The following is a 13,884-nucleotide window of genomic DNA, read 5'->3' as shown; positions in this document are numbered from 1 at the left end:
CTTCTCCCTTTGGTATAGGAGAGTATACATATCTTATCTAGATAGTGTTCATTTCTTCCGTCCTAAATGCTTGAGGACTGCAGTGTATCATGAAATTCTAATTGGATATTTAGAATACGTCAAGAAATTAGGGTAAGTATATTGATAATAAATGCCATTTTTCAAAACCATTAGTGTGGTATTGTAGTGAGACATAGGTTAAAACATGCCAATATATAAACCTTTGCTAATCTGAAGGCCTGTTTTTCTCACCTTGGTTTTTTATCTAGGAGAACTGTAACCTCAGCTTTGTTAATGTTGTCAATAGGAAAGAAATGGGCACTTGGACCACAGCTGGGCCCCTACCCTTAAAAGGCCTTTATGTTCTTGGTACCAGATGAATTTTAACTTGTTCAACTAAGCGTTTGGGGACAATTTGATTGGAACGTTTTGTTGCTCATTTGAGGGCCACGGCCTTAAACTACATTTGGTGCTTTCACACCTGGATGTCAAGACCAAAAACACGCCCAGCTCTGGAACTAGAAAGATTAGACTACACCCACTCCTCACTTATTGGCATGATTAGGTTACAAAGACCAGGTCATTATGCAAAAATCAGCATTATGCAAAAATGGAGGGTGACCATATCAGATCACAAAATGGAGGGTGGCTACATTATTATTAACTAATTGTCAAATTACATCATCACAATACTGCCAAACCACTGAGACTCATGGCCCAGCCAAGTTGGCACATAACCTTAGCCATCACAGTCAACATTACTCTCGCCTCACATCTCAGGGCTCGTTATTGCCAGATGTACATCATTAATGCACAGAATAGTCAGATAGTAGGTTTTTTCACTGTTGTCCTAAATGCAAAATGTCAGATAACAAGATAGTAAGTGAGGAGTAGGTATAGTTCCTTACCTTTAAGGTATGTATGTCCTTGAGAATATCTCCCACCTCACCTTCTAGGTTATTCCTCTTAAGAATTTGCATTTTGTTTAACTCGCCTGTTAAATTGGGTCCATTATTCCTTTGCATTGTATCCTTCATTTGGTCTTAAAGTGCAAATTTGGTATTTTTAGATCGAGAGGTCAGTCATCACTTCTACGTCTGAAATTCACAACATTCCTCCATAACCTCCAAAAAGAAGTAGCCAGTGTGAGCGCCATTATTAGTGCTGTGGGTTGTGTGTACTCTGGCCTTCTGATCTGCAGCTGGGTTGTATACTTTGTGTTATCATTGGAGAAATCATAGGTTTCTATATTGGCTCCACCTCGTGGTTTTAAAAATAGCATTCTTTCCAAAATGGATGATCTTTTTTCTTGAATATTCCTTTTCTTTGTGTTGGTAGGTATACAACAGGGCATATCTGGGCGTGTCCCCCAAGTGAGGGAGACGACTATATCTTCCATTGCCATCCTCCTGACCAGAAGATACCCAAACCCAAGCGACTGCAGGAGTGGTACAAAAAGATGCTTGACAAGGCCGTGTCAGAGCGTATTGTCCATGACTATAAGGTCAGTTGGTGCCTGGAAATAGACTGATAAAATTGGACATCTACGAGTCTTGCTGCTTTGTATTGTCTCATTTAAATGCTGTAACAAAAACCATACATTTTTCTCTAAGTCATTTGTAAAATTATGCTGGTATGTTATTTTGTCTGATTTTTAAGATGAAGTATATATGACAAAAAAGTTTAACAACTGTTAAATCCAGTCAGTTAAGTATATCAGTGTTCATCGTTCTCTTTATTTTTCCGTATATTTTAAATTTTTCAAGGTAAGAAAAACCAGGCTTTTAAAAACTTAGAGATCAACATACCCGTTTAAGGATGTGAGTAACTGAAACTATATTCTTAATAGCCATGTTAGTTTAAAACTTTATAGGATATCTCATGATACGAACTTGAACTACTGAAAGTCTCATGTTTTACTCATGGGGAGGAAAAAATCCACTGGATCCATTTTTCTCAAACAGCCCTGCAAATCCTTCTGTAGCCATACAGTTTCCAGTGGCCGTAGTCCAGGTTGCCTTGAACATAGTTTTCCGTGAAAGTTGCTGAAATTTCAAGGATGGGGGTGCGGAGGGGTTGCTGTATAGCACACTCCTGCCCTGAGGAGTAGCGAAGGCTGCAGTGTGTGTGGTGCTATGTCGCCCTCTGATGTCCTCCTAGCAGGCAGATTTGCCACCTGGTTATGCAGAAGCAGATAACCTCCCTGTCCTGGTGGGTAGAGGAAGAGAAGACCAGAAGTTACTGACTTTAAACAGACCTTTTCACGGTTTATGACACTGAATGTCCTCCTGGGTATGCAGTTGAGGAATAAGATACTCTCCCAGCTTTGGGAAGGCATGTTTAATCCTTCCATGTTTCCTGTGTGTTCAGTTACTGTGGCTACTTCTGTGTGATCCATGCTGTGGGGAAGAAAAAACAAGTTCCTTATTTGTATGTGGGTATTTTTACAGGATATTTTTAAACAAGCTACTGAAGATCGATTAACAAGTGCCAAGGAATTGCCTTACTTTGAGGGTGATTTCTGGCCCAATGTGCTGGAAGAGAGCATTAAAGAACTGGAACAGGAAGAAGAAGAGAGAAAGCGAGAAGAAAACACCAGCAACGAAAGCACAGACGTAAGGGCATTGCATTTTCCTTTCAGCTAACCTTGGTTTTGCTGTATAATCCAGAAATGAGCTTGATTAAACTTGCAGCTTGTTCTTAGGTGGGAAAGAGCTTTTTCAGGTGGGCTAAGATAGAAAGTATTACAGTTCTGTTTCAGTGGTTTTAAACCTTTTTTAGCCCCAGACCCCTGTTAAAAAGTTGATTTGTTGGACAGAAACTCTGAAAAACTGATTGAAGATGACCTATGTAGAGCAGATTGGCAAACTACTTTCTGTAAAGGACCAGATTGTAAATATTTTAGGCCTTGCAGGCTATATACTGTCTCCAGCATGTGCGGGGCCGGGGTGGGGGGAGTGGGAGCAAAGTATGAAAACCACACTTAGCACACTAAAACAGACCTGGGCCAGAGTTTGCCAGCCCCTGTCTAGAACCTGGCTGGGTAGCAGATTGTCTGAGGACCTTTTCCTGCTCAGTTATTTCCCCACAGCGTCTCTCGAATTGTTCCCGTCCTGTCGTGTCTGGCCAGGTAGTGGTGTGCGTGCCGAAGTTGCCCCTTAAGTACTCTGTTAAACAATGCTTTGTGGCCTGATAGTTTAAAATTTCATTGACTAAATGGTTTTCAGGGTTTTTTTTTTGTTTTTTTTTTTAAATAGCTAAAAGGTTGCCATCGACAGGATACAGTAGAACTACCCCATAGGGTTTCCAAGGAGCGGCTGGTGGATTCAAACTGTTAACCTTTTCGTTAGCAGCCAAGCTCTTAACCACTGTGCCATCAGGGCTCCTCTTTAATAGTAGGGCATAAAATTTGAGAATGTGGGTGGAAGGAGACAAAGCCCAGGTCTTCTGGTGCCCCAGTTCCATCCACTACCCGTCACTCCCACGCAGTCCTTGTTCCCTGTGTCCAAAGCTGGGGTCCGCTCACCGGAGGGGTCTATAAACTGAAGACTCTTCCAGTCAAGAAAGGTGAAGGGGCAGCCCTTGCCTTAATAAAGAGTCTCACTGCAGGGGTTCTTTATGGGGGAAAATTAGACAAAAACATTAGTTTTGAGCTATTATTAGAAATAATTTAAAAGAAGAGAGGACGAATGAAGAGAGCAGCTAGTAAGACCTAAGATTATGGGCTCTAGATTTGAAGAAGGGAGAATATTTGCACCTTCAGTATTGTTTCCATGAAAACTTAACATTTCTTGTCCTCTTTGTGCTACCTGCAGGTGACAAAGGGAGACAGCAAAAATGCCAAAAAAAAGAATAATAAGAAAACTAGCAAAAACAAGAGCAGCCTGAGTAGGGGCAACAAGAAGAAGCCCGGCATGCCTAATGTGTCCAATGACCTCTCCCAGAAACTGTACGCCACCATGGAGAAGCACAAAGAGGTAAGATGCGGCCCCAGGAGTGAACACAAATGTAGGGTAGGGCTTTTAGACACTTCCTACCAAACCATTTAAAATTCAAAAGGAAGAAATCATTTGACTGGTAAGAAGGAAGCAATGAGGATGGTGAGAGTTGGGGTGGTAAGGACAAGAAATGTTACGGGTTCTTTGGTAGCTGTTTTAAGTCTGCATGATGTTGGATTGTGGTGTCTCAGTAATAAAAAAAAAAAAAAAAAATAGTTACTAACAATTCATAGTTATAGGTATTTCAAATATTAATTAAAGCCACAGTTGGGAAGGGCCCTTGGAGTTTATTGTAATGGGCTTGGCTTTAGATTGTGGACACACAGTCTGATTTGTTTATCTGAAGATGATGCGTGCACTAGGCACTGTTAGGATCTGGAATCTGCAGTTGTTGGTGTAGGTTGTAAATTCAGGTATCGATTTGGCTATACTGTGATACAGGGTAGAATCAGCTGTGATGGTTGTCATTGGAGGAGGTGCCCTAGAGGCCCTAGAAAAGGAGAGCTGTTCCTTGTTCTTCCACTTAGAGAAATGAGGGACCACCCGATGGGATGGGTTGTTACAGGCATTCCTCTTCGTAAGATTCCATGCTTTCCCACAATGCTCTTCTCTTACTATGTGAGTGGTTTCTTAGACTCACAGTCTCAAACGCAGTATTAACAAGGTCAGACACAAGACACAGTCATTGACTTCCAGCATCAGTTGGAGAGGTCTCTGCTCAGTGTGTGCTCTCTTGTCTTATGTTCTTTTTCTAGAAATATATCTTATCCCAAAGATAAGGCAAGCATTGCCACCCAAACACATCATAAGTGTTTCTGCCAGCTCGCAGACATTTTCACAGTCTGTACAACTGGTAGGATAGAGAGTAGGCAGGACAGCAGTTTCTCACAAGTTCCTAATTTCTTGAGGTGGTGTTTTTTGTTTTATTTTTATGTAGTTGTATATCAATAAGTTTCAAATACATGTATAATACCAGCTTTCTGTTACAGTCTTTATACTAATAGATACGGAAATTAATGGTTGTTAGCGAGTTTTCAAACTGCCATGAACAGAAATTTTACTGTTTCAGCAGCAAGGACTAAGGAAGTTTTTGTTTTTATCCCTCCCCCACGGCCTTTTTTTTTTTTTTTCTCCTCAGTGGTCATATTTATGTAAGTACAACAGTACTCATTTACTAAATTAGTATGCATAAAATTGATAGGTACATGATCAGTGAAATGTGCATTTAAAATTACAATTGTATTACATTCAATTTCTGTCATAACAAAAGTATTCTAAATCTTTAAGAAAACACACACAGTCGTTCTGAACACAGTTATATTGCCATCTTAAACAACTACCACTGAATTAGAAGCAGGGATCAGAATTTCTCAGTAATCTAATTTTCTAACTCCAGGAAGAAGATGGGCTTTTGTGTTCACAATTTTTTACAAACCCTAACTTTTCCACCAATGTTTTCTTTTAAAGTTGCAAAACTATGGAAATTTGCACAGAGAACCCCTGTACCCTTTGTGTAGAGCAGCTACTGTTTTACCGTATTTTCTCCGTTTCTGTAATCCCAGCACGTGCCTGCACAGTCACACTACAGTTTTCCACTGGGCAACTTCCTAGTGCTGCACTGGCATCTAATCTAAGGGCTGTACCTTCTGTTAAGTTGCCACGTCTCTAGTCTTCTTCCATTTCACAGAGCTCCCAGCCTTGTTCCCCTTCATGGCGTGGGCGTTGTGTTGAAGAGTCACAGTTGGTTTTGCAGAACACCTCTCAATTTAAACTTGTCTGATTTGTGTCCTTGTGATTAGATTGAGGTTAAACCATGGATTACATCTGAAGATATACTTCTTAGGCAGAGTGTCTGCTATACATGTGCTGTACCTGAGCTAGACCATTTGAAGGAATTCTTGAATAAGGTAGAGAGGATTACAAGATGAAAATTATAGGTCCGCTGTAGTCTGTCTCAAAGAACAGACCAGGATGTGTGAAGCAGAAGGGGGGAGGGGTCAGTCCTGTCATGGTGCTGTCTTGTAGAACTGACTTGAGACATCACCAGTCTCAGTGTGGTCCAGCCTGCTCACCTGTCCACTGTTGATGACCCAGTGTGTGGTGCCCTAGTGCCGAGTCACGACCAGATGTTCTGTTTTGCAGGTCTTCTTTGTGATCCGTCTCATTGCTGGCCCTGCTGCCAACTCCTTGCCTCCCATCGTGGATCCTGACCCCCTCATCCCCTGTGATCTGATGGATGGCCGCGATGCTTTTCTCACTCTTGCAAGGGACAAGCACCTGGAGTTCTCTTCCCTGCGGAGAGCCCAGTGGTCCACCATGTGCATGCTGGTGGAGCTGCACACGCAGAGCCAGGACCGCTTCGTGTACACCTGCAACGAGTGCAAGCACCACGTGGAGACACGCTGGCACTGCACCGTCTGTGAGGTAGGCACCTGGGTGTGGAAGGAGAGCGATGCCAGCATCAGGTGTGAGCTAGGCCCGTGGGGCCGACCTGGCCTCACTTTCAAGTAGTGGAGCTGAAGAGACTAGTTTCTGTTCTGTAAAAGGTGGCTTTTGGCCCAAACAGAACATCTAAAATGCTTTTGATTGACTTGCATCTTGGAGGGTTTACCCGTGCTGTGTTTTGTTCCAGGACTATGACCTGTGTATCACCTGCTATAACACTAAGAACCACGACCACAAAATGGAGAAACTAGGTCTCGGCTTAGATGATGAGAGCAGCAACCAGCAGGCTGCGGCCACCCAGAGCCCAGGAGACTCTCGCCGCCTGAGCATCCAGCGCTGCATCCAGTCTCTGGTCCACGCCTGCCAGTGCCGCAATGCCAACTGCTCCCTGCCCTCTTGCCAGAAGATGAAGCGGGTTGTGCAGCACACCAAGGGCTGCAAACGAAAAACCAATGGCGGGTGCCCCATCTGCAAGCAGCTCATTGCCCTCTGCTGCTACCATGCCAAGCACTGCCAGGAGAACAAGTGCCCGGTGCCATTCTGCCTGAACATCAAGCAGAAGCTCCGGCAGCAGCAGCTGCAGCACCGCCTCCAGCAGGCCCAGATGCTCCGCAGAAGGATGGCCAGCATGCAGCGGACTGGTGTGGTGGGCCAGCAACAGGGTCTGCCCTCCCCAACGCCTGCCACTCCAACCACCCCGACTGGCCAACAGCCAGCCACCCCACAGACCCCCCAGCCCCAGCCCACCTCTCAGCCCCAGCCCACTCCTCCCAACAGCATGCCTCCCTACTTGCCCAGAACTCAAACTGCTGGCCCCGTGTCCCAGGGCAAGGCAGCAGGCCAGGTGACCCCTCCGACCCCCCCTCAGACTGCTCAGCCACCCCTTCCTGGGCCCCCGCCTGCAGCAGTGGAGATGGCAATGCAGATTCAGAGGGCAGCCGAGACGCAGCGCCAGATGGCCCACGTGCAAATTTTTCAAAGGCCAATCCAGCACCAGATGACTCAGATGGCCCCCATGGGTATAAACCCACCCCCCATGGCCAGAGGTCCCGGTGGGCATTTGGAGCCAGGGATGGGGCCCACAGGCATCCAGCAGCAGACACCCTGGGCCCAAGGAGGATTGCCTCAGCCCCAGCAACTACAGTCTGGGATGCCAAGGCCAGCCATGATGTCAGTGGCCCAGCATGGTCAGCCCTTGAACATGGCTCCCCAACCTGGATTGGGCCAGGTAGGTGTGAGCCCACTCAAACCAGGCACTGTGTCTCAACAAGCCTTACAGAACCTTCTGCGGACTCTCAGGTCTCCCAGCTCTCCCCTACAGCAGCAGCAGGTGCTTAGTATCCTTCATGCCAACCCCCAGCTGTTGGCTGCGTTCATCAAGCAGCGGGCTGCCAAGTATGCCAACTCAAACCCACCACCCCTCCCTGGGCAGCCGGGCATGCCCCAGAGCCAGCCAGGGCTGCAGCCACCTACCATGCCAGGCCAGCAGGGGGTCCACTCCAACCCAGCCATGCAGAACATGAACCCCATGCAGGCAGGTGTCCAGAGGGCTGGTCTGCCCCAGCAGCAGCCGCCGCAGCAGCTTCAGCCCCCCATGGGAGGAATGAGCCCCCAGGCGCAGCAGCTGAACATGAATCACAACGCCATGCCTTCACAGTTCCGAGACATCTTGAGACGACAGCAGATGATGCAGCAGCAGCAGCAGCAGGGGGCAGGGCCAGGAATAGGCCCGGGGATGGCCAACCATAGCCAGTTCCAGCAGCCGCAGGGAGTCGGCTATCCCCCGCAGCAGCAGCAGCAGCAGCAGCAGCAGCAGCGGATGCAGCATCACATGCAACAGATGCAGCAAGGGAGCATGGGACAGATGGGCCAGCTTCCCCCAGCCTTGGGCGCCGAGCCCGGAGCCAGCCTGCAGGCCTACCAGCAGCGGCTCCTGCAGCAGCAGATGGGGTCCCCTGCTCAGCCCAACCCCATGAGCCCCCAACAGCACATGCTCCCAAACCAGGCCCAGTCCCCGCACCTACAAGGCCAGCAGATTCCTTCTTCTCTCTCCAATCAAGTGCGCTCCCCCCAGCCTGTCCCTTCTCCACGACCACAGTCCCAGCCCCCTCACTCCAGCCCTTCCCCAAGGATGCAGCCTCAGCCTTCTCCACACCACGTGTCCCCACAGACCAGCTCCCCACACCCCGGACTGGTAGCTGCCCAGGCCAACCCCATGGAGCAAGGGCATTTTGCCAGCCCGGACCAGAATTCAATGCTTTCTCAGCTCTCTAGCAATCCAGGCATGGCAAACCTCCATGGTGCAAGCGCCACGGACCTGGGACTCAGCACCGAGAACTCAGACTTGAATTCAAACCTCTCACAGAGTACACTAGACATACACTAGAGACACCTTGTAGTATTTTGGGAGCAAAAAAATTATTTTCTCTTAACAAGACTTTTTGTACTGAAAACAATTTTTTTGAATCTTTCTTAGCCTAAAAGACAATTTTCCTTGGAACACATAAGAACTGTGCAGTAGCCGTTTGTGGTTAAAAGCAAACATGCAAGATGAACCTGAGGGATGATAGAATACAAAGAATCTATTTTTGTTATGGCTGGTGACCGCCAGTCCTGTTTTCCCTTGTGTGTGTGGTTCACGTGTGCACTGGGAGGGGGCTGAGGTCTGTGACGCCAGCCACATGCTCCTGCCTTGCACCTCCAATAGGTTTTATTATTTTTTTTAAATTAATGAAAATATGTAATATTAATAGTTATTATTTACTGGTGCAGATGGTTGACATTTTTCCCTATTTTCCTCACTTTGTGGAAGAGTTAAAAAAAAAAAAAAAAACCATTTCTTAAACCAGAGGACAAAAGGGGTTAATGTTACTTTAAAATTACATTCTATATAAATATATAAATATATATAAATATATATTAAAATACCAATTTTTTTTTCTCTGGGTGCAAAGATGTTCATTCTTTTAAAAATGTAAGAAAACAAAAAAACTCCCCCTTCCTCCCCTGAAGTCAACTTTTGTGCTCCAGAAAATTTTCTATTCTGTAAGTCTGAGCGTAAAACTTCAAGTATTAAAATAATTTGTACATGTAGAGAGGCAAATGACTTTTTCAAAATATACAGGGGCAGCTGCCAAATTGATGTACTATATATTGTGGTTTCTGTTTCTTGAAAGAATTTTTTTCGTTATTTTTACATCTAACAAAGGAAAAAATTAAAAAGAGGGTAAGAAACGATTCCAGTGGGATGATTTTAACATGCAAAATGTCCCTGGGGTTTCTTCTTTGCTTGCTTTCTTCCTCCTTACCTGCCCCCGCCCACACACACACTTTCTGTAAAACTTGAAAATAGAAAGCAAAAACCCTCAACTGTTGTAAATCATGCAATTAAAGTTGATTACTTATAAATATGAACTTTGGATCACTGTATAGACTGTTAAATTTGATTTCTTATTACCTATTGTTAAATAAACTGTGTGAGACAGACACCCTGACTTCGTTTCGCTTTTTGCCACAAAGTGCAGGGAAAAACTGTAGTACAGACACCAGCTAAATGTCATGGTTAAATTGATATTTGCCTTTAAGCACCTTCTCCCAAAGTCCCATAAGGATGACCTCAAGGTCTTCACTCATTCATTTTATGAATATTAGGACCTAAGAGGGATTGAGTTTGTCTAAAACACAAGTAACTCCTTAAAAGCCAGTTCTTGAAGCTTCAGTAACAATACATGTTTCCTCTGTTACAAACCTAGAGGTCAGCTGGGGGAATCACCTTAGGTTGTAGGAAAGGAAAACATGGAAATAAAACCTGGAAGGCTGAGAGGGATTACCACAATGAGTGGGGTACTATGCTAGGTGTTAAAAGGAATGGAGAGGTTACTGGCCCTCTCTCCAACTGAATTACATTGGCTACCAGCAAGTTAAAAAATTTGGAAAATGCTGTACTAAGATGCTTTGGCCTTAGTTGGCAGCTCTTGTTTTTGTCATGGAAGCTTTACACGAACCACATAACGACTCTGCTAAAGGCTAAAGAAGATCCAGGGACGATTTCTCCTCCCAAGTAACTTGACTTCAACTCCTGTTTGTTCTTTCTGTTGTTACATTGTCTTACATAATGGTAGCCATTCTCTAAATCTGAAGTAAACTTGTGTGCTCAGCATTTATCAGAGCCAGCCCCAGAAAATGAGTCGCGCGTTCCCCCATCTTGAGTCTGTGATTTAGCAGATATAAAACCAAACCCGTTGCTGTCAAGTCGATTCTGACTCAGTGACCCTGTAGGACAGAGTAGAACTGCCCCGTAGGGTTTCCAAGGAGCAGCTGGTGGATTCAAACTGCTGACCTTTTGGTTAGCAGCCAAGCTATTAACCACAGTGCCACCGGGGCTCCGATTAAGCAGATGGAGCACCTCTATTCTGTACCAGGCCGATAGCACACTGAAAAGGATACAACCTCCCTCAAGCTAGGTAGCTTGAGGTCTAGAAAAGAATAGCGTGATGCTTGAATAGAAAGTGTTACAGTGATGTAAGCAAGGAACAGAGGGTGTAGGGAAAGACTGGCTGGTGGAAATTGGGAACCTTTCTGGAAAGGACAGATTAAGCTGGATCTTGAAAGGCCGATGAATGGGGAAAATTGGAGAGAGTTGGGGAAGAAGTTCGGCCTGGAAGAGCGAAAGAAGAATCAGATCCTGTTGGCAAACGGCTTCAAGTTCATTTAACTGAAACCAGATTACAGGAGGTAGCGAATACCTGTGGCAAAAAAGACCCTAGGCCTACGGGTCAGGATTGATCTGAGCCCCCAAAAGGGAAATCCTGAGAATTCTACCCCATTTCCAAGCAGTAAATTCCCAGCTTTCATAGCTCTAACCCCTTTGGCTAAAGCCAGCTGGGCTGGGGTGTTAGACCAGCAGATTTTAAAATGGGGGCAGAAATCATCAAATGAGAAAAAAAGATAGCTGCCCTTTCTATCTATCTAGCAGTGCTAGGGAGGGAGAGAATATGGATTAATCCACTCTGAAATACAGGAAGCCAGTTTCAACTTTTCTGTATATTTATTTCCACAACGAAAGGTTGGAAAGAAACTAAGCCACAAGTCTCCAACAGGGCTATTTCTAACACATCAACCTAAGAACTGGACCCAGTGAGGGCTACCAGTATTCCAGGTGCTTTCATTTACTTAATTTATTGAATCCTCAAGAGAATCCCCATTTAGCAAATGAGAAAACAGCCTCGGGTGAAATGAAGATCACAGAGCCAGTAAAAGGCTTACCAAGAAGTCAAAAGTCTATTGGACTCCAAAGCTTCTTCCCTCTGCTCCATAGCCTCTATCTCCTTTTCTGACCTCTCAAGCTGAAATTCTGAATGAAGGATCTGTGCTTAGTGGGCCCACCCGTATCAATAAACTCAGACTGATCTAACTTTTTGTTCCTTGCACCATTATCCCACACCTTTAATAGCCATCCCCACGTGTATTCCCCAGGTTTGTTTGTATATACTAGAAAAGTCAAGCAGTTCTTTTGGAGTGTAGCATACCTCCTCCTGGGTCACACTTTGGGGCTCACTGAGACTTCGATTACAGGTCTAGAAGCAAAAATGGCTGGTGGGGGTGGGTCCTGGGAACATTCAGTAATATCTTTTAAGGCATCTGCCTCAAGCAATGCCTAAGGCAACTCCCCTGGTGCCACTCCAGGTGACAGCTCAGCTGCAGGCACAGCTGGGTCAATCTCATCAAATGGGGGTAGAGGGATAATGGTTTTCCTGGAGACGGTGGCTTAGCAGACAAAGATGGAGTAATCTCTTCAGATGGGAGGGATAGTGCTGTTGGCAGGAGTGATTCAGCAGAATTTAGGGGTCCAGTGTCCCCAGCTTCCTGATTATCTACCCATATGTCCCCGTCCCAAGTTTCGGCATCCCATTTCTTCCCAATCACTGCCCTCACTTGAGACACCATTCAAAGTTGGGAATCCAACTGGCGTTGTAATTCAGCCACTCTTACGATAGGACTCTGGGTTTGGTTTTTTGCAATAACAGCTCTGTTACTCCAAAAAATAAGGCTTTCTTTCAGGGCACAATTGGCCACTTTCAGGTCTTTATGTGGTGCTTCAGCTTTGACTCTGAAGGCCTGAGCTCATCTCTTTCTTTTTCCACTTTGTTTAGCAAAAGTAGGACCAACCAGCCAGCTTCCTTATATTTCCCATTCTAACAAAATTGTACAAAAGTATCCAATATGCCATCACCTGGATCCTTTATCTCACAAATATTTAATCTATTGGTGGTGATATTTTGCTTATTTCTATTCCCACTTCACACCATGAATTAGCAGTGCCCTCTTTATTACCAGAGGCACAGTCATCAGCGCCTTTAAGGCTAGCCGGATTTGAGAACCAATTTAGAAAACTCATCCTTACAATATTGTTTCTCCAGAACCATGACCAGTACCAAATGTCTTAGCGGGGTTCTCTAGAGAAGCAAGTCTCAAACCTGTGGTTTAGGCATCGGGCCAGAGGCTTCTCCTGACTCATGTGGTTGAATGGGCTGATGAATCCCAGAACTGACAGGTCAGATGGCAGGCTGCTGGCTCAAGTCCCAAGAACTAGAAGTCAGATGGTGATGAGCCAGATGCAGGATCCAGAGTGAGAGCAAATTTTTTCAAGAGCATCCATACATAATTGGATGTCGGTCACACCCTCAAGGAAACTCCCCTTATATCAGATACTTGAGTGAGTCAGTGACTTGAGTAAGGGTGTTTTCAGCCACACCCTTTAGTAAGCGTGTGACTCAAGATACATCCTACACTAACCCTGCCTCATTAACATATAGAGGTTTAGGATTTAAAATAAAATGGAGGATAATTACACAACACCACAAAATAAAGGGCAATTACATGAGATCACAAAATGGAAGACAATTACACAATACTGGGAATTACAGTCTAGCCAAATTAACATATGACATTAACCATCAGATACGCAAATGTCAAATAAAAGGTAACTGAAGTGGCTGTATTAACACCAGAAAGTAAACTTTAGAACAAAGAATATCATCAGGGATACAGGAGGACATTTTTTCATGATAAACAGAATGTAACAATCCTAAATATAAATGCCAATATATCTGACAATTTATATGAAATGGAAATGTGAATAGCCTTAGGTCTATTAAAGACATTGAATTCGTAACGTAAAATATTCCCACAAAGAAAACTCCAGACCAGATAATTTCACTGATGAATTCTATCAAACATATAAGAAATAATATCGATTATATACAAATTCTTTCAGAAAACAGAAGAGGGAACACTTCTCCACTCGTTTTATGAAACCAACATTACCCTGACACTAAAAACAAAGCAAGTGTAAGAAAAGAAAACCAAAGACTTTCATGAACATAGACACAAATATCCTAAACAAAATATTAGCAAATCAAGTCCAGCAATATATAAAAAG

The 13,884-nt window shown here is 44.6% G+C and overlaps 1 protein-coding gene across 2 annotated transcripts in view; it reads left to right on the top strand.

Moving 5' to 3' along the window:
* Nucleotides 1-9,931, top strand: part of EP300 (E1A binding protein p300) — an 82,569-nt gene extending 72,638 nt beyond the window's left edge. For both annotated transcript variants that reach the window (XM_064283462.1, XM_003419747.3), the window contains 6 exons: nt 19-132; nt 1,339-1,504; nt 2,451-2,615; nt 3,816-3,977; nt 6,141-6,422; nt 6,631-9,931. In XM_064283462.1, coding sequence (XP_064139532.1) covers nt 19-132; nt 1,339-1,504; nt 2,451-2,615; nt 3,816-3,977; nt 6,141-6,422; nt 6,631-8,829 — 3,088 coding nt within the window. In that variant the 3' untranslated portion in view covers nt 8,830-9,931. The remainder of the gene's footprint in view (nt 1-18; nt 133-1,338; nt 1,505-2,450; nt 2,616-3,815; nt 3,978-6,140; nt 6,423-6,630) is intronic.
* Nucleotides 9,932-13,884: the final 3,953 nt, after the last annotated feature.

The sequence above is a fragment of the Loxodonta africana genome, chromosome 4, assembly GCF_030014295.1.
Source record: "Loxodonta africana isolate mLoxAfr1 chromosome 4, mLoxAfr1.hap2, whole genome shotgun sequence".
Taxonomy (NCBI): Eukaryota; Metazoa; Chordata; class Mammalia; order Proboscidea; family Elephantidae; genus Loxodonta; species Loxodonta africana.
Note: the sequence above shows the minus strand (reverse complement) of the source record. Positions and strands in the feature narration are given on the sequence as shown.